General features: G+C 38.9%; 1 protein-coding gene across 2 annotated transcripts in view; it reads right to left on the reverse strand.

Moving 5' to 3' along the window:
* The window catches only part of PC (pyruvate carboxylase), a 223,672-nt gene that overhangs the window by 117,673 nt on the left and 81,340 nt on the right, over positions 1-24,659 (reverse strand). For both annotated transcript variants that reach the window (XM_053449541.1, XM_053449542.1), the window contains one exon: positions 10,908-11,026. In XM_053449541.1, the coding sequence (XP_053305516.1) occupies positions 10,908-11,026 (119 nt within the window). The remainder of the gene's footprint in view (positions 1-10,907; positions 11,027-24,659) is intronic.

The following is a 24,659-nucleotide window of genomic DNA, read 5'->3' on the forward strand; positions in this document are numbered from 1 at the left end:
TCCTCATCCATTCCCTTCCCTGGTCTATCCATGCCCAACCTTGTTTCCAGTTTCCAAAAATTATGTTATTTGAATATTTCTTATGTCCTGTTTACTCACTGTACAATGCTACAGAATATGATGGAGCTATATAAATCAAATATCGATTATACTGCTGGGAGGCTGTGTTGCTTATCTAACCAAGCTGTCAGGGACATAAACGTCCTTACATTACACATATATCTGACCTAGGCTTAGACTATGAGCTTTTGTCGTTACTATTCTTCTTCGACATATACCATCTTAAATGTGCCTTATGTTGTCCATTTTCAATTTGCATGGAAAATCAATAAAAACTTTATTCTAGATTTGGATTGCCAATTTAAAACATGTGTATGTAGGAAAAGTGGTCTTTATAAGTAACCTGTAGCCTCTTTATATCTTAGGAGAGCCAAAGTTTTAAATATATTGGGTCCTGACCCATGCTTTTCTCTACCTTAATGTACGCAGATAGAAGCTTCCCCATCGGTCTTCTCGCGTACCGCAATGGTTTAGGATATAATCCCAGAAGACAGTGGTTATGCTTCTTATGAAGAAGCATGGCTAAGTGCAAAGAGCTTTCTATCTCTCCTCCTCTATACCTACTTTGTTCATAGAGATAACTATGTATTAAAGCAAATTAGAAGACCTATGCAATGCGGCAAATTGTAGAAAACCCCTTGGCGTCTCCATCCAGGATTCTAATGCTTAGCAATGATGGAGAAGAGAGGTCACACACAGCTCTCAAAGTTTGTAGTACACCCAAAAAGACAAATTTAGATCATATAACTACATTAAACAGATGCATAGGCCCCCACTTAACTAAGCCTGTGGCCGGGGCAGGATGCAGAATCCTCATCAAATTATATCAGAATTCTGTATATTGCTTGGAAAATAAGTGTTATTATAATTATAGTTTTATCACTGCTAATATAGATGAGCCCTCAAATCTTTGTATGGAGCCCCTAGATTTCTTGTCACCGCTGTGTCATTTCAAGGTACTAACAAGTTATAGTCCTTACATTTTAAACACATTACATCAGATCTCCGAAGGTGTAAATCACAGACCTGAATCTGTAAGTCTTGCTCTATTTTGAACGAAATAACAGCACATCAGCACCGTTAACACTGAGCGAACACGCAAAATAATGCTGTACAATATTGATCTCACATTTTGAAAATTGACAGTTTTCCTGCAGTTAAGTAGGTCACTTTCATGGGAGCATTAAGCCGTAGTCATAGCTGGAATGAATCAGAGAAAACAGTCCTTTCTTATTCTACAGCATTTCCAAATTCACAGCGACCTTGAAACCACCCAATCAAAAATAGAATTCACACTACAGAACAGTGCTCTTCTCCTCATGTTTTTTATTCATCTGAAAATCTGCTTTCATATATACTGCAGACAGTCTGTATCAATTTTAAATGAAACACACATTTATTATAAATACGTTTTGCCACAACGTGGATTCCAAATTGCTTTTGAAAGACGGGAGGTTAATCTGGCATGAATTTATATAAAAACACTGTTGTGGGCAAGTCCATAAGAGGAAATGCTAATGCAAGGTTATGACTGGGATTAGTATCAGAAGAATTTTTATTAAATAAAGCTGAAAAGAAAAAAAAAAAAATAGCTGAAGGCAAGTCCTAGAAGCAAAGCGAGTCCATGGTGCCGTTATAAATTAATAATTTATCAGACTCCACAATGTAACAGATTGGCTTAAAGTCAGGACAGAAACCAAAGGAAAATTGGCCAAAAGCGCCACTGTGGAGGCTAAACAAATGCAATGCAAACCATGAATACGAGTGTTCATCAGAACCGTCAAGATTTCTCAACCACCTCTTCAAATGAAGCTTCTAGCACACATTCTACATCATGCTACTGGCAGACCATGGAATAGCCTGGGCAGTCCTCAAATATGTTGAAAGCATTTTCACTTAAAACACAGAGGGATAGTAACGTTTCAAGACCAGGGCCGGCCCTCCAATGTTCGGCCGGCCCTGTTCAAGACCATAAGATTACCTGTAATATTTCTGTGCTAATCATCCAAGCTGCCCAAGGAGTTGAGACCGAGTTTAGTATTCTTCAAAACTACCCTTAAAATGACAAGACTTCTATTAGCCAAATGGCTACTTATCCTAGTAAGCAATCCCTTTCCTGGCACTTGCCATAAAACTTTGCTAACCCTTTCTAAGAGTTTAGTCTTCAAACCTGGACAAATTTTCCACTAAAGATGATGTAGGAGCTGCCCAAGTTACATTGTTGAATATTCTGGCAATAATATCTTCAAGACTATCTGGTTAATTGGTATGATCAGCACCGCTGTTTTTCTACAGCAATATAATTTTGCAGTAAGATTTATCACTTTAGACTTGGGAAATGAAAATTACTTCTCCTCGCCTACTCAAAAAATAAAAGCACATAAAATTGAAATTATCTTAAGGCCATAGTAAAAGTGCGGTTTATTACACGGACCAATTCAAATTCAGGCAACACGTAAGCATTGCTATGGTTGGTATGAAGTGAAATAAACCTAAAAGTTTGAGTCCTGACCAAACTACAAGGGGATTCAATTATGCAGAACCGTGTCATCTCAGCAGCACTGGCTCCTTTCATCACTAACAGAGTCAACAGCTTCTTAAAAGTGCCAGTAAGCAGTATTTTTAACACTTATTAAACTATGATGAGAATCATGAGATGCTTCGCTTACACACCGCTACTCTGTTGCTTGCTTCTTAGCTTCTTTTCCAGAAACTCCTAAAGTATACATTGACTAGAAACCATATTCCCGGTGCACTCAATCTTCCAGAAACAATAAAGAAAAGACATCTTGATAACACGTAAAGTTTATATTAGTGGGTGTATCTCCCCTAAGACAGTCATACTCCCAGTATTCTATAGGATTTATATTACCGTCTAGAGCCTACCAAACTTCTGAACAGTTCATTTTTAATGTTCAATCTTGAAGACTCTTACATAAAACATAGGATATAAATCTCTATATATCTAAGGTCAAGATCAGATTCTTCAGCAGGCAACAAAAACGCATGTCGCTCTTAGGGGGTGTCACCGGTGGTAATGTGGATGGGGATTAAATGTTGGCCGTGTATGTAGCCCCCTTGCAGTTAAACCACTTTTAGTTCATGAACAGCCTACAATTTATCTAAGAACATTACCACTATAGAAGTTACCAAGACTGGAGTTTAGGTTTCATTGCTTTATGTTAATTTAGCTGTTTGCAGGCAGCCCTGTTAAGAGGGGCATACATAGTAGAGACCGCTCATAATTACCAAAATTACCATTTTTGGTGAGAAGATGAATGCCATGTTAAAAACAATTTACACTAAGAAAAAAAAGTTAGATCACAATCTTCCCAGAAAGAATTAAGTTGTACTTAAATAACACTGGCAGCGTTTACTCCTATTTAAAAAAAATTATATATATATTTTTTTTTTTCACGAGTTATTTTTATGCAGTCAACCAACGCAGGATCATTAAGAATCAGAGTAATGAGTTTTAGCTTCCCCAACCAAACTCAACAGATGTGAAGCGATATAAACCCAACTTCTCTCTCTTTTTTATTTTAATCTTTTCATTGGAAATGGAAGAGCTATTTCATTGTCGAGTCTTGCTGAGCAAAGAGACAATGTGTCCCTTATCCTTCTAATTAAGCAATAAAGCAGTGCAGATATATAAAAGATTTCTCCCTGGAGGGTATCGGCACCCTTTCATGGTTCAAAACACAACTCCATGATACTACTTTCCTTTAACGTTTCCCCAATATCTTCTGTGTCTAAAAATAAGATACTTTAATAAGTTGAAGATTAATCATTTAGAATGTATTTTCTCCTATTTAAAGGTGTTACTTTACCATCTCTGCGTTTAACACTTTGTAAGTAAACACGGCAACATCACTCCTGCTGCTGCAGAACGCCCAAGCCCTTCCAGAAATAAGTATTTAGTCATGTAAAAAAAGCTTCCCAATTTATATTCTGCCACATGAGACAAAAGCAGGCACTACTTGGTTGTCACCATAAAAAAAAAAAAAAAAAAAAAAAAAAGGGTTTGTTTCATTTTTATGCAGTTAATGACGTTTTTATACCTTTAGAGGAATGTATTCAATTCAACATCCTTTAATGGTTTAATAGAATGCAGTTGCTTCTTCTAAGTGGAACAGGACCTTTAAGCTTCTTGGTAGGATGGACAGATCAATTGGTGCAACACTACATCCATAGATTTTGGAAAAATTAGTTATCACTATGGTAATTTCAGACAGCAGAACAACAGATACATACACACCGAAAAAAGGAAAAAAAAAGATGTCCAAGACAAGGCAAAACGACTCCAATTAATAGTGGCAGACGAGATGTTCTTGCTGGAGTCCTTTTTGCCTTAACAAGCTCAGCAGCAGCCGCTTTGTCATACATGAAACCGCTGCCGAGGCTATGGATGACAGAGACGCCGACACGAGAAAGGGCAGCAGCCCTCAGATCCAGCAGCTCAGAGACCTTTCCTGCCCCGGGGCTTTTTCTGCTGCATGTGGTATCTCTTGGGATTCTCTTAACGTCAATAAGTGGCCTAGCTAACAGTCTACAAGAGCCAACGTTATAGTGGGGATACCAAGAACAAGCGCCATAACCAATAACCACCACACTAATCACATGCAAAATATCAACCTCAGTTTATGGATTGATCCATAGGTAGAGGGTACATCAGTATGTACAAGACATATAGATCCATTACCCAAAACCAAATGATTCACATCCAAGCAGAATGTGTTATAGATTGTAATATAATTGTAAAAAAACCATGCACTCCTTTCAAAATAGAGTAGCTCCAAAGCAGCAGATTGAATAACATTGAGGAAATATCGGTGTGTGTAAAGAGACGCACACTTATACTGGTACCTACACCCGTTACCCCACCTGTTAATACAGTCAGTTCCACAATGTGTATCCTATATTGTGTTACACGGCACGCATCCATATATCAAAATCACGAGCCAGACTTAATGCATTGCTTTCTGGCATTATTCTGCTAGACTTAAGGCTTTGTAACTGGGAATCAGAAATTCAGAAGCTGTAATTTTAAGGCTAGGAGTAAGCACTGAAGAAAGGGGGCTCTATTCTGCTTAGGAATGACTTGCCACTAAATGACATTGACTGCAGCAATTATAGTTAATGTAACTGAAACTATTTATCTATAGAGCAGAGGATCAGATAATCCCTTTAACATGGACTGGATATCCAAATGCATCCACTCTAGTGATATTGGCATTTAATTCGCATATAACTGTCCCTAGTTAAAGGGGACACTCGTAGTAACAAGGTTAAAAAGGCTGGATGGTGCTTTTATACACTTCGTATCTGACATTAACAGGATTCCATGTTTCCATTGTGATTCACCAACATTCAAGAAAGTTACTGAAAATTTAGCAAAAAGTGGTCACTTACTGAGCCGCTTCCATGAACAATTCTACAAGTTATGGACATCTGCATCGGGATTAAGACGAATGTTTGAGGATATAGATCTGTGCAGCTGTCTGACTGCATGTGTCTGGGATGAGGAAGCCGGTTATAGTCTCAGCAATATTGTGCACAAGATAATAAAAACTTGTTTAACAAAACAGCCTAACATCAGCCTGTAAATGAGAAGAGTAGCAGCTATATGGTTGGGGGGGGATTAATTAACTAGTTAAATTAGTCTTTTCCTCACTAGTTAAATGAGATTTCCATTTATATGAGTAGGTTGTATACCACCTGGTTGTACAGTGAGTGCAGCATGAGGCCAAATACCATCTACACGACCAAAAGAAAACAGGCAGCCAAAAGCAAAGCCAAGGTCCTCCACCTTTTAGTAGGATACCATTAAATTCACACGGTAGGCTTCTTTTCCAGAACATGAATCCCATAACTCGGTTCCAAGCTATCCTAGTCCATTAACACACACTTCACACAAAGACAGAAGCCGCGCTGGCAATAACTGACGGTTATGGCAGGCAAGGCTGCACAATGAAGTAATCTGCAAGAAACTAACTAAATTTGGGGCTAGCAGCTCTTAAAAATAAGTATACACCAAGTATCTTTATGTGGAACGCTATACTCTAAATTTGATAGGCAAACTTTAGAGACTTTTGTAATTACAAAATTGTATAACGAAATACAGGCATGCGACCAAAAAAAAGTTATATTATATGCTGTTCTTGTCTTCCCAAATAGTAATTACATATAGTAAGAACTGGAGAAAGTACAGAAGCTCTACCACAATTGCTTAATCACAATTTAGGATCGCATACAAAAGGAGTTTGTTTCCCAGCTGCCTTTGAGCTGAAATTTATTTCTAAAGAGTTTTGCTTTGTTTGTACATTATGTTTCTCTTAATTCTCTTCTTAATATGTATACTGTGATCACTCGATTAAAACCCAGCCACATTAAAATGGAAGTTATAGCGAAAGATAATCTTGACTTAAAGCAAATACTGTGCATCCAATCTAAGACGCGGTAAGAGGAGACAATCATATATTCCCGTGCCAGGGAGACAAACAGGCCATCTCACAGTAAAAGGACGGACTCTTCCAGAGAACGGATCACTTTTCTAATAAGGCTTTTAAGTCATTGTGAGAACAGCCAAGATGTCACCTGAAGGACTGACACTAAATCACATGCGCCACCAACCACGCTAGTCGTACAGCCGCATTGGGTCGTGTGGGTCGCTTAACAGCAGTGAAGTACCAAAGAATGCCGCAAGCCTGAAGACCTCTTGAGGGAGTCACATCACAGTAATTGTTGGCATTAGTAAAAATATTTTTTATTAATATTAACATTAAAAGTGACTGGCTACTTTGAAACAGAAATATGAATACAAGCAACAAAAAAAACAAACAAAACAAAAAAACATGCTTTTATAAATTACAAATGCCTTGAGCATAAAGGCCCATCTCTGTCACCAGCTATGGAAACACTTTCCTTGTGTTCTTTCTATAGTGGACAGGTCTCCTTTATAACATCTTCATTTAAGATTCCTATTCTTAATGGGGATTCAGAATAGTTACTTGCTATTAAAGTAACATCATTTAAGCATGTAATTCCGAGGGCATATCTATAAACCTAACACACCTTTGCTGAAGTATAAATATACTAGGTTAAAACACGTTCTAAAATATACTATGAAGAGCATTCCACCTTACAAGATTTTTGCAAGCTGGAGACATTCTGCACGTTCTTAATCAGCAACATCTTCTCAGCACTAAAATAACTTCTTAAAATGAGTCAATATTTCCAGTAATGTTCATAACACAAGTATGTCGCTCTACTGAATGAAACAATGTATAAGGTTCCGGCAACCTTGCAACAGGGTCTCAGCAGTACGATATATGAGGATTGTTAACTAGTATCCTAAAACTGACCCTCCATGGGAGAACTGTGCCTGACCCACCAGGATTTTCCCTAGCCCCCACCAATCTAATGTTACATACAAAAGCATAACTTACATCCAGATGACAAGCGTGTGACAGATTGAGTTCAAGCTTTATGTGGTTTGGTCAAGGCTTCAACCTATTGAATATTGGAATCCAATATGAAACAGAAAAGATCTAGCAGTATCCTGAAACCTCACCAAAAAATAAATCACAGAAACAGAATAAAAACTATTCAGCCTATCTAGTCTGCCCATTTTTCCACAATGTAAGACTGAGTCCTTGGTCTTGTCCAAGATTCAGGATATATTAGGTCTATCCCATGCAGGTTTAAATTCCACCACGGTATTAGCGTCTACCACTTCTGATGGAAGGCTATCACATTTGTCCGCCGCTCTCACAGTAAAGTAAAACTTCCTTACATCTAAATCTCTGACCCTCTAGTTCTGGATTATAACCTCTTGTTCTAACATTTCTCCTTCTTTGAAATAAACTTACATCTTATACTTAAATCCCTAATGTTAAATCCCATTAATTATTTAAATGCTCCTATCATACCCCTTATTCTTTCATGATAAATCTTACCCTGCAAACCCTTCACCGTTTTGGTGGAACACTACACAATACTCTAGGTGAGGTCTGACCAGAGATCTGTAAAGCGGCAAAACCATCTCCCTCTTGCGGCTACTGATGCCTCTTGCTATACAACCCAGAACCCTGCTTGCTTTCTCAAAGACTATCGCATTAGTCTCAGATATAAAGTCCCACTCTTCTGTTTTTTGCATTATTTTACATTCAGCAACATTAAACCGGAGGTGCTACACTGGACCATCCTCTTAACTGAGGTAAGCCACCTGCTTTTTGGCAAGTTCAATATCTTTTGAATAATTTCATATCAAAGTTTCCGCTTTCATAAGAAATAGATAACATCTATCAGTGTGCACTAAGAAAGCACTTTGAGTCCCACTGGGAGAAAGACGCTACATAAATCGTAGTTATGTTATTAGCTCAATGGAAAGCTGTAAATGAGTTGAGATGAAAACACTCTGCATTATGCAGGGCCTTCTCAGCTTCAGAAAAACATCCAGTGTTTAGTTCTTCTTAGTGCACAATGAGAGAGGGGAAAACGATCCATCACATGCACTTTAATTTAGATGATGTCCAAGCGGTCCCAAATTTATGTGGTTCCCCTATATCCATGTGCGGAAAGCACTTCCACCAATGTCAATAGGAGCAAATTCCTGCCACCAATAGGCTTCTTCAGTTCTCTCAGAGGTGGTGAGAAGTTGCAACTCTACAAGTTCTTCCTAAGGCAAATTATATTTTTTACTATTTAACTATGAACAATGCATTTAAAAAATATTTGAAATCATTTAGTATAGGAGAGCTTGAAAAGATGATTTTAAGGTAACATTAAGGTACATTTTATAATTTTTTTTAAACTATGCAAAGTATTTCCATATGAATTGTTCAGGAAGTGCCCTTTTAATACGGCGAGATGAAACCGCCATACCCACAACTCACCGTTTATTAAACTGTGTAGTTTAATGTCTCGTAAAAAGATGACAGATCCACTTTTTCTCACTTGACATATACAGAATAGGATTTAACTCACAAGAAGAACTTTAACAGAGATTGAAAGTAACAAAAGCATAAGACGTAGACACTAGTTCCATTGTAATAAAATGTCTGGTCCTCTGCATATGCCTTTTGTTATCTGCTTTGTGTTTAGATGACAAATGTAGTGTCAACCTTGTTAGGTAGTTGGTTATATAAATAAGAATTTAAGTCTAGGTCTGAGAGAATATTGTTATAAGACTAGAGGATATCCATTGCCTGAAAACCAAGACAAATGTTAAATAGTTATTTGACTCAGATCTTTTCATTCAATCCGATCATTTTGTTCCTATCACAGAAGAAAACTCCATTATTTATTTCATATCCTTCAGCGGTTGCATGTTTGTTGAAGCTTTTTGCTGAGGTTTTAAGAATATTTTTAACATCCAAAACACCATTCTCACAAAAATGAATAGAGTGTGAAAAATATGACCTTGTGCTTCTGTTAAGAACTGAAATCATTTCAGTCTAGAGGAGTTTGGAAAGGTGCTTTTACAGAATGCTTTTCTCCAATTTGAACTGGGAACTTAGGATGTCTTATTATACAATGTTGAAAGAACTGAAGATCTGCAACAGTTTTGTCAAATATACTTATATATTGCAACACTGCAATTACTGTCCCTAGACCTATACCTAGACTTTCAACATTTTAAAGAGGGCTCATGTCCCTTTAAGCAAGGAAAGTGGCCTCTTCACTTACATCGAAGGGGATAGCAATGGATTATCTTGAAATAATGGGGTATACTAACAAAAACAGGGGATTTCAAGTTGTGAAAAGTTAAGCATTCTATTTTGGCAGTCAATGGGGCTACAAGTGGGCCAGAATGAATCTTTGGCACTGTGACAGACCAATCAATAACTATAGGAAGTTTTTCATTGACGTTAATGCCCCTGAAGGTTTTCACTGGGGGACTGGGTGTTGCACACATATCTTTAATAAATACACCATGCTTTGCGTCTTCCCTTAGGTTCCCTTTTCTATAATATTAGATATTGGTTAAAACTCGAAGAAAGCTCAGTGCCAAATATATGCAACAATACAGAAAGCAAATCTTTTACACAACTGTATACTAGACTTGTGCATCCAGACGAATTTAAATTTTAAAGGAATTTGCCAGTTTCCTCAATTTGTAGGAATGCCTGAAATCTAGGAGAGACACTCAATGAAACAAATGAAAACAAACCAAAGAACCACACACACACACACACACTTTTCTTTCCCTCCCTATCTTTCTTAAGTAATGTTATAAAATTGTATTGATTGGCTGTACCCATCACCTTCTCTGTGAATTGATTCTGTTAAATGGGAAAGCCTGTAACATATCACAATATGTAGTAATAGATTGAGATGTAAAATGCTGTCAATTTATCCATCTGTGCACAAATACATATGGCACTTAAACATGTACGATATGCCCGAGAATTAGTGGATTATATTTTTAGTCCCTAAATACATTTTCATCCTAATAGCAAAATGGATATAGCTGTACTGATTTAAAAGAAGATGGATCCAACACAGTAGGAGATGGATGTTCTCATAAGCTTTCAAAACCAGAGCTATTCTTTAGAAATCATCCATATTGTCCCAATAAAAAGGGTACCATCTTAAACGTAAGATCCGATCCTAACTACAAAACTTTGTACAAACAATCTTGCACAGAGAATATATTAGGTCCTAACAGGGGTATTTCTCGTCCAAAGTGTTAATTTTAGAGCAATCTGAAAAACATTTTGGTTTTGATGGAGCGGTTCTGCTCGTAGTTTTGAATTTGGAATTTGCACAAGAAATGTCCTCGTTTTAACTAGCTCGCTCTAGCTCTGTCACAATGCCCCATAAAGTCCCACGTAAAGACTCACTCAGTTATCTCCTCTGTTACAGTGTGCTCCACTTGCAGCCTGGAGTTGACTTCTATAAAGTAATGCTTGCCATGTTTGTCCACCAGAAATTCTACTGTACCAGCATTTTCATAGCCAACCTGAAGGAAAAAAAGAAATGCTTGCATTAAAACTATGACAATACAATGAATTTAATACATGGGATATTTTTGTAAGTAGAAACTCAAAATTGCTTCCTATGTGATGTGTCAAAGGATAGGGCTTCACATGGAGCCTTTAAGAAATATATAATGGTTGCTGATGACTAGGTTCATGTTTTCGTTTTCAGAATTAACAAACTCTATATAGGATCAAGCCTAATATAAGGATGCATCTGGTAATTACAGAAAACTCAATGGACATCCCAATTATATCACTTACATACTATATTTTTTGCACTGTGCACAATTGTTACAGCGCAGTATTGATGTATTCACATATGTCAAGACATGCCCTGCAGGACAACCATTAATTTCTCCCACATAAAGACAAGGAACTCCCCTCAAAAAAGTAAACGCTAGTAGTAGACACCACCACACTTTGTTTTATGCCAAACTGACAAAGACTCGCATGCCAATAATATCCCATATCACTGTATTAATGGATCTCTTCTCTTCTGACCACTAAACCAGTTAGAACAGCATGGGATCAGTAACTGCTAAGGAGGAGCTGAGAACGTGTTACGGGACACGATGAGTTAAGCAGTGTAGAAGGAAAATATGGAAACATTCCATAAATTCACCTGTAGAATATAGAACGTTAGGGTAAGAGCAATAGTTTTTCTAGTTGAACATAAAGAAGCTATTTTAATGCATAGACGGCAAACCTATCGTTATATAGCAGTTTCCGTCAGCACAACCTTTAAGATGCTTTGGCTTGGAAATCGCATCTGACATTGCATCCATGACCCTTAGGGCCATATTAATCAAGGCAAAACTAGGGCAATGCGACTACTCCATTTTTATCACAGTACAAACCTCATAGAAATCAATGATATGTTTTTCTTTGGCACACAGGGAGCAATCACTTTGCTCCAGAATTGCCACAATTCCGCTTTGCTAAAATATGGCTATTAGTGTCTCTGTGTGTTCAATGTATTGACATATCCAGTTATTTCACTGGCTATTTTGGTCCTTTTTTTCTACTTGATTTGAAGGGCTTCCTGTGATTTTGTTTCTTTTAACCTCTACGCCACTCAGGCTCTTAAGTACTTACATACTACCCTAGCTGTCTGTGAAAGAGAAATGTCTCTGTTCATAAAGACTGACATATTGTGTCAAAGTCAACTCAACTCGCAGACCGTGCTGCCTGCTACAGCAGTCTCAGCTTCTGTATTATTGCTGCCACGCAGCACTCACTTTCCACATTTGGCAGAGGACACCCTTTAAACTATGTAATAATCGTTACATAAAATGTAAGTGCTGTAATAATAGTAATTAGAGGATCATAGGTGTGAAGCGTAAAACACTTTCTATTCTGGGAAAGGGATATCAATGAGTTTAAGGCCAGGGGTCAAACAGAATCAAGTTACCCAATAATCTAACACCTTAAAACCATTATTTTTGCTAATGGCGTCAAATTAGCGCGACACAAACTTGCCAATCATGTCCATCACACACATAGCTTCTTACTAAATAACCTTTAACCATCAGCATTTCGCCGATCTAGCCATGGATTATACAAGCCCAACATATACTTCCTTGATGGAGACTCGTTGGCGTTGGCCCTTGAAACATGGCGCACCTCAACTCCTGTTTTTTTCTTTTTTCTTTTTAATAAACCTCTATGTATTACTTCTTTCCTGCCTGGCTTTGCTTCAAGGTCAAATAACATTATCCAAAAGAACACCTTAATGAACAGTCTTAGAGGACTTATTTTCAATCCTCAACATATTAAGAGCAAGTTGGCATATGCCGGTATGTTTGGTCTGCCACACTCTGAACGCTCTCATTGCAGTGGTGTTTAAAGAAGTTTCATTAACCGCAGTCTGATATCATTACAGCAGCTTCTGGGATTTACCATAAGGGAATTTACCCAGTTAGTAACCTACGGAAAACACAACAAGCCCTAAGCACTGGTAGATAAGCCATGGGAATTGCTGTCTAGGGAAAGAGATGGAAACAGGATGAAAATGTAAGGTCTCTCTAAGACAATATATTGATATGTGTTATGGTGATCATATAGAGTTAAACAACAAATCTCTTACATTTAGTGGATGAGCTCACAATTAACATTTCAGTCCTCCAAGCACATACTTATACAAAAACTTAAGATATCGCTATCCCGTTTTTAGTGATTTAATTAAAACTAGGAGCTTCCTGGTAATGTGGGTTATGCTTCCAGAAGATCAGGTGGAACAAAAGAAGCATATGGAGAGTCAAACGGAGCGAGCCGTGCCGCAGCCGAGATATTAAACCCATCTGACAGCAGCTGTTGTCTCACTGTCACTTACAAAAGCGAGCCAGGTAAAGATCAGGCAAAGAGACCCGACCTCATTAACGTGCATTATAACGTAAGCACTTGTCTGCATACCGCTTCAAACAACTGTCACCTTAAATATTCATCTACTGTGGACATTTAACCTATGCATGCGCAAAGCATACAATAGTTAGAACATCTAAAATGCTCTTGCCACAAGACACATGCAAATTAAAAAAATAAATAAAAGACGATAGACTGTCCTAGCGAGTGCGACCGTGAGGCAAGCAGAATCTGTCCCTTACGCTGCGCTGTAAATCTGGCGGAGCAGATGTGCCCATTAGGTACTCTGTGACAAAATCAAGTCAATGGAACTTTCTAAACACAACAGACAGTGCTGCTGTAAAGGTGAGGCGCCCCCATTAAACACATCCTTATGTCAGACATATGTACCAGATGGCAAGCAAGTATTGTCACTGTATGAACTGGCACCGTGTGGCTTACCTCCATTCACCAGAGGACAGTACAAGGTTTAGATGCGAGCTCTAACCATTAATCTTTAATCGCTCAGCAAATTCTGGAGCACTGAAGACAAAGTTAACCAACTACAAGTTTAACCTTCAATAAAAACGCAGAGTCACTGAGAAGCCAGTTCATCAAGTGACAAGGGCCATTTTGTGGTGTTACAGGTGCCCTGAAACAGAAAGGCTTCTTTATCTGGCATCAAGGCTCAACCATAAGCCCCTTTTGTTTCCACACTAAATTTTTACCTGCCACCCTGTCAGAAAGGTGGAATTAACGTCATTTTTGGGGATTTGATCTCAAAGAAATCTTAGCTGTTCTTGTCAAGAGGAGGGAAACATCAGCTTTGATTCTTGGAAGACAACCTTCTTCAGTAATCGTATGATTCTACAGGAACATCTGCCAAGCTCACAGCACCTTTTTAATTTTCATTTACCTTCTAGTAGTGTCAGTGGGTGCAGGGTAAACGGACTACTGAAGTTAAGACATATGGGCATTTCCCTTTAATGACAAAAGGGTGTATTTTTAATCTTTGGCAAGAAGACATGTTCTGGTCTTCTTCCATTACTAAGCAGCAAAAAAACATTAAAAGGATGTGCTAATAGCAGTGCCTCTTACTTAGGCATTAAGTGATTTTTAAGGTGTATTCTTTAGCATGAACATTGTATTGATTATGAACAATAAATGTTTAATGCGTGTCCCCATGCATAAGCAATAATATATGACCTATTGGGGGGTTAGTGAGCATGGCAACGTTTTGGGAATAAAAATGGCTGCCAGATACTCAATGAGACATGTGCTTTGAGGGAGGAAGTGAGGATCTTTGAGTCACTTCCTTATACAAATAACCACATGTAGTGACCATTTCCTAGAGATGGCCATTAGGTATTGGTTGTGTTACCTCGGTGGGTGGATATTTAAGGCTATTTAAGTTTGAAGCAGTTAGCTTAGAAGGAGTTTCATGACTGGGTCGGAAGAAGCCAGGTGTCTGAGGAGCCCAGGTACATGCATTGAATGTGTGGCAAGGAACTCTTTGTTTCATGGTTTAGGCTAAGCCAACTATCCTGGGTAAGCTGCCGAGTTTCTACTAATATAGCCAAGTATATTTGTTTATTTTTTTCTTATACTATAATAATAATATAACATATAATATTATATTGTTAAATTTCTACTTATACGTGATATATATGGTTTGCAGCAGTGTATGTCTAAAGTATTTGATTGTATTTATTTTCAGTAAAGTTTTTATAGTTTCATTGAAACTTTGCCTTGACTGTTTATTCAAGATATTCACTGATATTTATGTGATTGACCAGTATACTATTTATTTTAACATTTGGGTATTTGCATAACAAATCTGAATATAAAGAAAGTACAAGACACAACATCAAGACATCATATTTAATACATGGCTGGGCACAAAGAAGATATGGTGGCTTGAACCCAACACTAAACCACCAGCACTGCCGCTCATTACCACAAGCACATTACGGGTCAAAAGAAGCAGAAAACATTATATCCGACAAGTCATATCGTGCCGGCAGAAACCGTAACTGGTTTCCTGCACTGTTTCAGCTTATTTATTGAAACTACCTACAGCTTGTGCTTTTTATTTGGTAATCAAGCTGCTTCAAAATCTTCCCTCTACTACATCCCCCTTCTCCGAATCCATTATCGAGTTGCTTGTACCAATCGACGGCAAGCAAAGTAACACCAGGTCAGAAATAACATAATGGGGAGGAACAATCGTGCAGATCTAGATTAGCAGGAAATGAAGATGGTTGATGCCCTATAAATAAAATATCATGTAGTTTACACAAAATATAGGCTTTTAAAATGTCTATTTCTTATCTTGTTTGATAAACACCATTATATTACGCTTAGCTATAGATAAATAGAATGGAACATTTTGGAAAAGTGACATTTTAAGACGCTAAAATTTAGAACTTGAAAGATGCCTCAATTTTAAGGAAACGGCACGCTTCATCATTGCTTGCCACCCGAGTGCTGGGGTACCAGCTTGTTGTTTCACCATATGCCTTCTTTATGAATGTGCTAATTATTTTTAAGAGACCAGTAACTCTTGTTCCGTTAAATCAAATTTGATGGCTCAGACTTCTTAAAACTTTATCATAAGTAACAGTCTCACTATGTCTCGGGACTGTGTGGAATATACGTTTTTCCTTTCAAGGTAAATTACAGGATAGCGCCAGCGACTGCCCACCACTGACTAAGAGGCTGATGACTGCACATTAGGATTTGCTGAAACGTATACTGGCGTAATACACAAGTTCTTTCTCCACAATTTACCCACTGCAATGGGCCATATGCCAATTATTATAATTAAGTGCCTTCTTGAGGACCAACGAATCAATGTAATTAGGTCTCCTGTAGTGTTAAATGAAAATGATCACCTTATTAAAAGCTACATTCATTATAAGATGTGTAATTAATGTGGCACGTCCCTGCAATGGTAGGAACACTCTTTACCTTCTATTTGTTTCTTAGATTGATAACCATGTATTCAGCAGTCAAGCTAACTGGCCTTCAACCAACAGCACTATATTTCTACGTACCTGCTCCAACTTATAGCTCAATGCTTTCAGTAGCAAATGCATGTATGGTGTATGTCCTCCACAGATACATTTAAACAAAAAGCCAGCAATATTATGGTTTCTATTTTTCAAGTAAACGGAACCTCTGTCTTTCAAGTGATACTATGAGGCCTACTCGCTAAAGGGAGAGATGAGGAAAGTTGTGTTTTCAATACCTTGACTTTGCGTTACATCATTAAGGGACAACCCAGTGTGGTTCTGCTGGAGGAAGATCTTAGCTGGCCCTGGATATTACATATTTAGGTGGGTGAGAAGTCTCCTCATCCTTTGAATCATGCATTCTTTGTCCTTCTTGCATAGAAACTTGCCAGCATCAGGGCATCATAAAGTCAACTTGAAACCACAACTCTCCAGGAAACTCACCCTTTAAATTCCTTAGAGCAGTAAATTGCCGATACTGTATATGTATTTGCACCTTGGAATGCCAAGTGGCATTCAATCTAAACCAAGACTGAACCACAATTTATTCAGTTTGTTTTGGGACTCTGCTATTTTGAATATGGACTTCATGTTCACCTTTGGTTGAAGCTTGTATCTGGGGCTTGAACCAACCAAAGAAGCCACTTTGCTTGTTTGATATTTTTAATATGAATACTAAAAAAAACTGAGGTAAAATCGACAAAGAAAAAACAAACAATAAGACAAATGAATCAAAGAAGTTAAAAGGAGAGAATTGGAAGAGTTACCAATAAATGGAGAAATGACTGATGAAGAGAAGATTGAATAAACTCTACAGCAGCAGGAGATAACTCCCAAAATACCCCAGTTACATTCCCTATACAAACATAATAGGGTAATGACACAGGGCCCATTTACTGCAGAACAGATCTGCTATTGTCAACTATTTACTTAACTTTATGTAGAAATCTGATTTAAACACCTTAAAAAAATAGGACATATCCACCCAATTACCCCAGCAGCAAGTGGGAAGCTATGATCACAAAAAAGGATGTGGCAAATGCTTTGGCAGCGTACACAAAGTTGTTGTTTTCTTAAGGTTAAAAGAATCCAAGAAAATGAATAGTTCCTGTGTAGAACGCACTAGAAACCTTAGAGAAAACATACAGAACAGATGCTAGCGATATTACATCTCATTTCAAAGGCATGTATATAACTGCAGTACAAGCAATTCCAATACATGAAGCCTCTGAAACCAGATACAGAAACACATTTAAAAGCCTAGGCTCCGATTCATTAGCAGCAGCATCTGATAAGATGAGCAACAAGGTGCAACTTCAAACATCCTGAATGGAGAAGGAATGACTTCCCTGTTCAATAAGGTTCGTAATCCAAAGCAAAACACGCTTCAACATCAAGTGTTAAAGAAGATGTGGATAAAGGTGCAAGACTGTATGACTGTGACCCATTGACCGTGTAATGTGTTTAACACATATGATGAAAATGTATGGGCATGTACCCCCACTGAAATTGTTGGATGACTTTACTATGATTAGCATTGAGAAACTTTTATTGTAATATTCATACCAAAAAGTGAGTGAGTGCTTTTCGACAAATAAAAATCTTTCAATAAACCGATAAACAAAAACAATGTATTTTATTTAGGCATTTATTCTGTTGGGACTGTCCCGCTTACACATGGGAGACTTCAGAAATATGTATATCATACTTGGGTCATTTAGCATTAAACATTTAATCCCTACACACGATACACGCATTGCACAAACCACAAGCCTTTACTGTCCCCGACACGGTCACTAAAGAAGAACGCATAAAAGTACTCTGAGTACACATTCTTCAAAACTAAAATACAAACTCAGCACCTACCTGCGCCTAGAAGTTGCAGTCCTGCTAGAGCAGCTTCTAGGCCAGGTAGTAGCTGTATTCTTAAAGAAACTCTTTGAGAGTGTCCCCTCCATGGACCAACTATTTGTGCCACAGACTAGCTGGTTGAAGCAGTCGTCCAGTGATGGGAAAGTCCTTTCATTGAAATCGATGGAACTTGCCACACAAGCGATCTGAAGAGACCCCTGCAGCTGGGGCCGACTGGGGTATTTATTGGGGTGAAGGAGACAAATGCACATCAGGGGATTCTGCTGAATCCACCATGTATTTGCAAAACGGAAGACACAGGGACCGTATCATTCGCACTTAACTGTATATGATAGTTGGGCTGGAGTGGCCCTTTAATGATCTATAGTCAAAAACACAGAGACTGAAGTTCTCTCATTACTAATACCTCTCTATTTCTGTCTCCCATTTCTAAACAGACAGCTTTGCTTTACATACAACTCAAAAGAGAAATAAGAGCAGGTTTTTTTGTTTTAATTATTTTCTGTCCAGTTCCCAACCGTCGTCTGGGAAATAAATGTAATATGGTAGTTTCTACTATCTGCTGTAATGCGATCAAACCAATGTTAGTGGAACTTGTTCCTTAAAGAATGTTCTCAAACTTCACTTCATCACAAAATGAAAAAAATATATAAAATTGGGCACAATTTTTTTCTCAAGCATCCTAAATACATATTTCACAGACAAATTAAAAAACACAGCACTGCTAAGAGGATTCAGCAGGACGTTTTTAATACAAATGTGTAGAAAACGTCCATGAAGACTTTTCCCAATGAGAAATCCTTACTACTAGTCCCAGTATGAACGGCAAGGGACTGGGACCAGAAAGAGACTTCGATGAAAGGATTAAAGTAGGAAACGTATCTTCTAAATCAGCAGAGTGACAAATTAAATGTCTCAGAGAATGCGCCCATTCAATTTCATTCAACACAACTTTCCCGTGTGACAATGACATGCCGAAAGAGTTAACCTGCTGTTAAAAGGAAACGACAAACATCGCACAGCAACAAAAAGAGGGTTACTGAATGTCCAGCTTGCATTTTTTTCTACGCAAATTCAGATTCTCCTTGATAACCGCTAGATCTACAGAGCAACACAACAGGGAGCGAGCAGTAAGTGAATTATTAGGGCCGCAGTAGGGCACCGGCTGGATGGTACTTTGCATGCATGACGTGTGCCTTCCTTCTCACCCCTCAGGCGGATGGCAGGCTGCCCGTACAGAAAGCATGAAATACACCGACTAATGCAAGAGCTCAATGCTCTGCTGGAGTCATAATATGAGGGAGAAAGAAAACGGGGAAATGGATAACTAAATACTGAAGGTGGCAAGAGACACAAAATAAAGTCTTCATTCTATTCAGTGGTTTTACAGCTTCAATACATTTTGCTTACGTGGCGGCAGGCGAAATTATACCATCCAGACTAGCTGGCTGGGCTTCGTGGGATTAGTAGTTCAGCAGGAGCTGATGTTTTGTTCCTAACGTGGGCTGCATCTTTAACTGTACCCCCTGCACCCACTTCCCACCCCCGTTAACGGCCTCATTGTGCTCCTTGCTGTGTCAGCATCGTTCGCCTTATCACGGCACTAAATCGCGGCCCCTGTGGTTTTCATATGAGAGAAATCCACTTTGGAGTCAGGTTATTGCTAAGTTATACAGCTAAATCTTCCTGATAAAAACTGCTGTCGGGAAGCGTGACACCTGCAGTAATAAAAACATAAGCCGGCGGCCGCTTTATGCTGCATTCTTGGTACGCTGAATTTAAACATGCAGTGACCAAAAGGCAAGGGAATGCAAATGGAAAACTCGATTAAAAGAGCAGGTTGCATATAAAAACTATGACCTGCCGCCAAAGGGAGAAATAGGCAGGAACCAAATACTTGTTAAAAAAGTGAGCTGTGCTTGTCACAGGAAAATTGACTGGTGGAAATATGTCCACCGATGAGGGCTGAAACAAGTAGGCACATCACGTGTTTTTAAGGATGTTTCATTAAAGGGAGTTTTGTTTCGTGTGACAAGCTATAAATGTGTGTATAAATACATATTCCAAACCTCGCAGCACATATGGAACATTCTCGTATGTAGCATATGTTTATTCAATATATCCATATTAACTGCCATAAACTGCACATTTTTCTTGCCAGTTTGTGTGTGTATATCCCACTCATGTTTTCCATAAATCGAAGTTTTCCAACCACTTCTGTTGCACAGACCTATAACGTAAATACTGTCCATCCATCACATATATGCAGGCCTGACAGAGGCCAATTGTAGAGCACAATGCCTTGCCCAGTGTAGTCTATGTATACAATTATGAAAGGGTATGCTTGGCACTCAACTCAACATTAAGAGTGCCACAAATTACTCAGACTTCCACAACAAAGAGCATAACCATCAGGAAGTTGTGAATTTAGGTATTTCCGTTATACATACAAGTGTCCAAATTTGGACTTCTGTGTTAAGGAGTATGGCTGGGGGCTGGAGGCTGGCAACAAAATAGGCAAGACCTGAAATGTTGACACAATCCCACCTTACCCACAGAGCTGCCTTGTAACGCTTCAGAGTGATGCAAAGTGGGCACATGGGAGCTTCCGTTGAGGTGCGAGCACATATCCTTATGCATATTACAGCTCATTAGGATGCTCCTAATTGGCCCATGATCTCCGCTGTCCTCAAAAGCAGAAGTCGGGCAGCTAACCAGGACAGTGCTTCAGAGAACAGGAACATGTACGGTGCTCAATTATTAGCAAATGTAAAAATGTAAGATATACAGTTGTGGACATCACCACGGTAAGCATTCAGAATCCTACTGACAATTTGGAGGAAAAAACCCAGGGTTTTTTTCTTAAGCAGTTTTTCCCCCTGAAAAAAACCCAAACAAGATAGGTGTGGAATAGGTTTACAATAATAAATATGTTTGACATGGTATACAAGCTTTGTTAGGCCTTAATTGAACGGTAAAAGGTTAAATTTGATTAGAAAAAATTAGGTTCTCTCTATTACCTTTTCTGTAAGTTATTACTATTAACGTTCCCCCCCTATGTAATGTTTAGCTATAGTCAGAGTCTGGCAAGTAAAGTGGGTTTTTTTCCTCCTCTCAGTAGGGAAAGTTGCAAGACCAATATTCTGCTGTACTTCTATTTCAAGCTTAATCCTTTTATATACACTGCATTGAATGTCCCTAGTGTAACAAAATGTTCAATTTGTAAAGCTACTCCACTCTGTATTTCTCCCCTAAGTTTCTCTACTCCTAAGGACTTGCAGTGACAGTTACTTACCAGCACAAAGTCCTCTCCTACATGAAAAAATACATGCAGGAGAAGGGTGTCAGAGACTGGGTTCACCTAGAGCCCAGGGGCAAATCCAGAGCTTGACCTTTGGAGGGGCATTATTGCTCAGTGCTGGTAGATGACATTTCCCCGTGCTCACCAGTGAAGCTGCACACACTGCAATGGAGAAGTGAGACATATGCCTTGTGCTCTGACCACAGAACTTCAGAGAGATAAGTGATGGGGAGAAAGGACAGAGTGAGAAAGGAGAAAGAAAGCTGAGAGATTAGGAGAAGAAAAAAGGATATAGTGAGAAGGGGGAGTGCTAATGAGAAAGATAAGGAAAAGTGGAAGCGATAAAAAGAAAGGGGAGACATAAGAAGGAGGAAGATAGGAGGATGAGAACATATGTGGACAAAACAGGAGAGACAGGGAATGATGAGATAGGAGATAAACAGAAATGAGAGATATGAGGAAGGAGAGCTAATGAGAAAAGCTAGATCAAGAAAATAAGGAGATAAGAGGTAGGAAGAAAAGAGCAGGAGAGAAACAGAGTTGGGAGAGAGATGATGGGAGAAGAGATGATGAGAAGGGAGATCACAGAAGGGGAGAGAAAGAAAAAGGGAATAGGTAGAGAGAAAAAGGTAGCGATAAAGAGGAAAAGGAGATAATTAGAAAGGGAAGAAACAGAAAGGAGAGAAAGATGGGAGAGAATGAGAAAGAGGGGTATCAATGAGAAGGGGAAGATAATTAGAACGGGGAGAGAATGTATTTGAGTTTTAAAAAAGTGTTTGCATGTTAGTATGTCTAATTGCAAGCACATTTTTGGATGCAAGGGAAAGGTTAAGGCAGGATGTTCATGCGAGCTTTGACGTGCATGTGTGTGTATGGGCAAGCATATGTAAGGGTAGTGTATGTGTGTACTTTGACAGCCTATACTTTACTATTTTGAGCCTAAAGAGTATAGAGTGAATAAAGGGTACACGTAAGCCAGACCAAGTGGAGCCCTGACAGAGGAGGCCACTGTGGGTGCAGTATGGGTGCTGGGCAAGTCCTTGTATATGCAATCTGTGTACTGGGGCAAATCCTACATGTGCATTATTGGTGCTGGGCAGTTCTTTGGGTGCAGTCTAGGTGTTGGGGGTAAGTCCCATGTTTGTAATATGGGTGCCAGTGATGGTCTTTGGGGTGTGCGACCTGTGACCTATACCTGCAATTAAGGTTTTCCCTGTATAATTTGATCTATACCTTAAATGTTGAGATTGTATGTGTTTTTTTAGTTAATCGATACCTGCAAGGCTATGTCTGTGTGTTATTAATTTACTCTATACCTGAACTACATGGTGGAAGAAGAGAGGAGTAGCACAGTGAAGGAGGAGACAAGAGGACTCTGGGGAGCACCATGAGGGTAGCTCATACAAGGTGCATGAACTAATGCCAGCCGTGGTGGCGGCTACTGTGTCCCAACAGAGAAAAATGAGCAAAAGCCTTCTGCCACCCCTAATGGACATTTTTTTTACTGTATATATATAGTAAGGTCCTCCAGGCTCCTCTATTTTGCAACGGAAGAGGACTGGAGCACTGTTAATGTACCTGGTGGTGGGCATTTAACAGAGCAGAGGGGGTGGCCAAATGAGGTTTTGCCTAAGGTGGCCAAAATCCTTGCAACAGCCCTGAACATACCCAGACACACACACACACCTTGTTTACCTTGATAGAATAGATGTGAGCAGCACTGAAGTCAGGCTGACAATGTGAAATTACCAAACCTAACCCCCACTCCTTCAAATTATGAACCTGAGACCCAGGACTTTGTTATCCCTACTCCCACAGCTCAAGGGAGGGGAGCAATTGCTCCATTTTTCCCCTTCCCCCAGATCCACCCATGCTAGCGCCAGTAATACATACAGGACTTAAAGGTGCTGTTCCAATTAGACAAAACAGAGACCTCTATCCATTAAGTTAATGAACCTATCATTTTATTCATTCCTCTGAAGCATTAATAACAGAAACAGAAAGTTTTAAGTCTGTTTCTATGGCAACAGTTAAGTGTTCCTTAAAATATAGAAATGAGACAATTGTACATAATTAAAGATTTCTGAGAAGAGCCTGGATATGTAGCAGTGTAGATGGAACAGCACCTTTAAATGCACTGTTTTAATGTGACTGTATAAAGCTTTAAGAGGCATAACACTTCTCTCCCAGTCTTATTTATTGTTTGAATCTGTCATATTCTCTTACAGTTTTATTTATCAAGCATTTTCCAAGATCTACTACTAGACATTACTTGCTTATTGTATAAATGATAGAGCTACAATCGAGCAGTTCTCTGTGTAAGAACCCATTTATAGTTTCAGTGGATGATTTAAAATCACAATGTAAGACAAAACAGCCATTTGCGTGGTGGTTTTGGGGCAGTCCAGCATGGAGAGCACCAATTTAATCAGTATTATGTTGCAAATCTTGTAAGCAAACAGATCAGGGGGTTTATATAGAGACACAAGTATGCTACGTCAGATCAGTTCCAAGATATTAACTTAAGCGTGGAAGCTCTTCCATTTTCCTAAAAAGGACCACATTCAACTCTTCAACTATACAAAATTCCTTAGAAAAAATAAACTCTGATAAGCAGCACAGACACGGTATGCCATGCAAACTCCCCTTCATCAGGAAAGATGGGATTGGAATCCTGGCAGGTAGAAGGTAAAACCTTCTTAGACTACACTTATTTTAGCAGACCACACATTGGCCTCTAATGCTAGAAACCCAGCAAATCAATGTTGAGATTCAGTTATTATATTTTACTTAACACCAACAAATTTACGTAGAAGTTCTTAGAGTACATCAGGGGTGTCCCACGGGGCAAATTCAGTCCACCCGACATCTTGGTGGGGCCCGTCTAAAGACCATGGAACAGATATATATGCCCTGTGTTAAAATGTAGTGGCCGCTCCTGGTTCAGAGGACCAGCCCAGACCGGCCCCTGCTGCACAATGACAGCTCTTCAATACGGCAACCACATTTTAGGGGTTAATGTTTGTGCCTTCAGTTCCCACAAGCTTGTGGCGACCAAATTACAGTCCATGCTGTGCTTCTATGCAG

The sequence above is a fragment of the Spea bombifrons genome, chromosome 10, assembly GCF_027358695.1.
Source record: "Spea bombifrons isolate aSpeBom1 chromosome 10, aSpeBom1.2.pri, whole genome shotgun sequence".
Taxonomy (NCBI): domain Eukaryota; kingdom Metazoa; phylum Chordata; class Amphibia; order Anura; family Pelobatidae; genus Spea; species Spea bombifrons.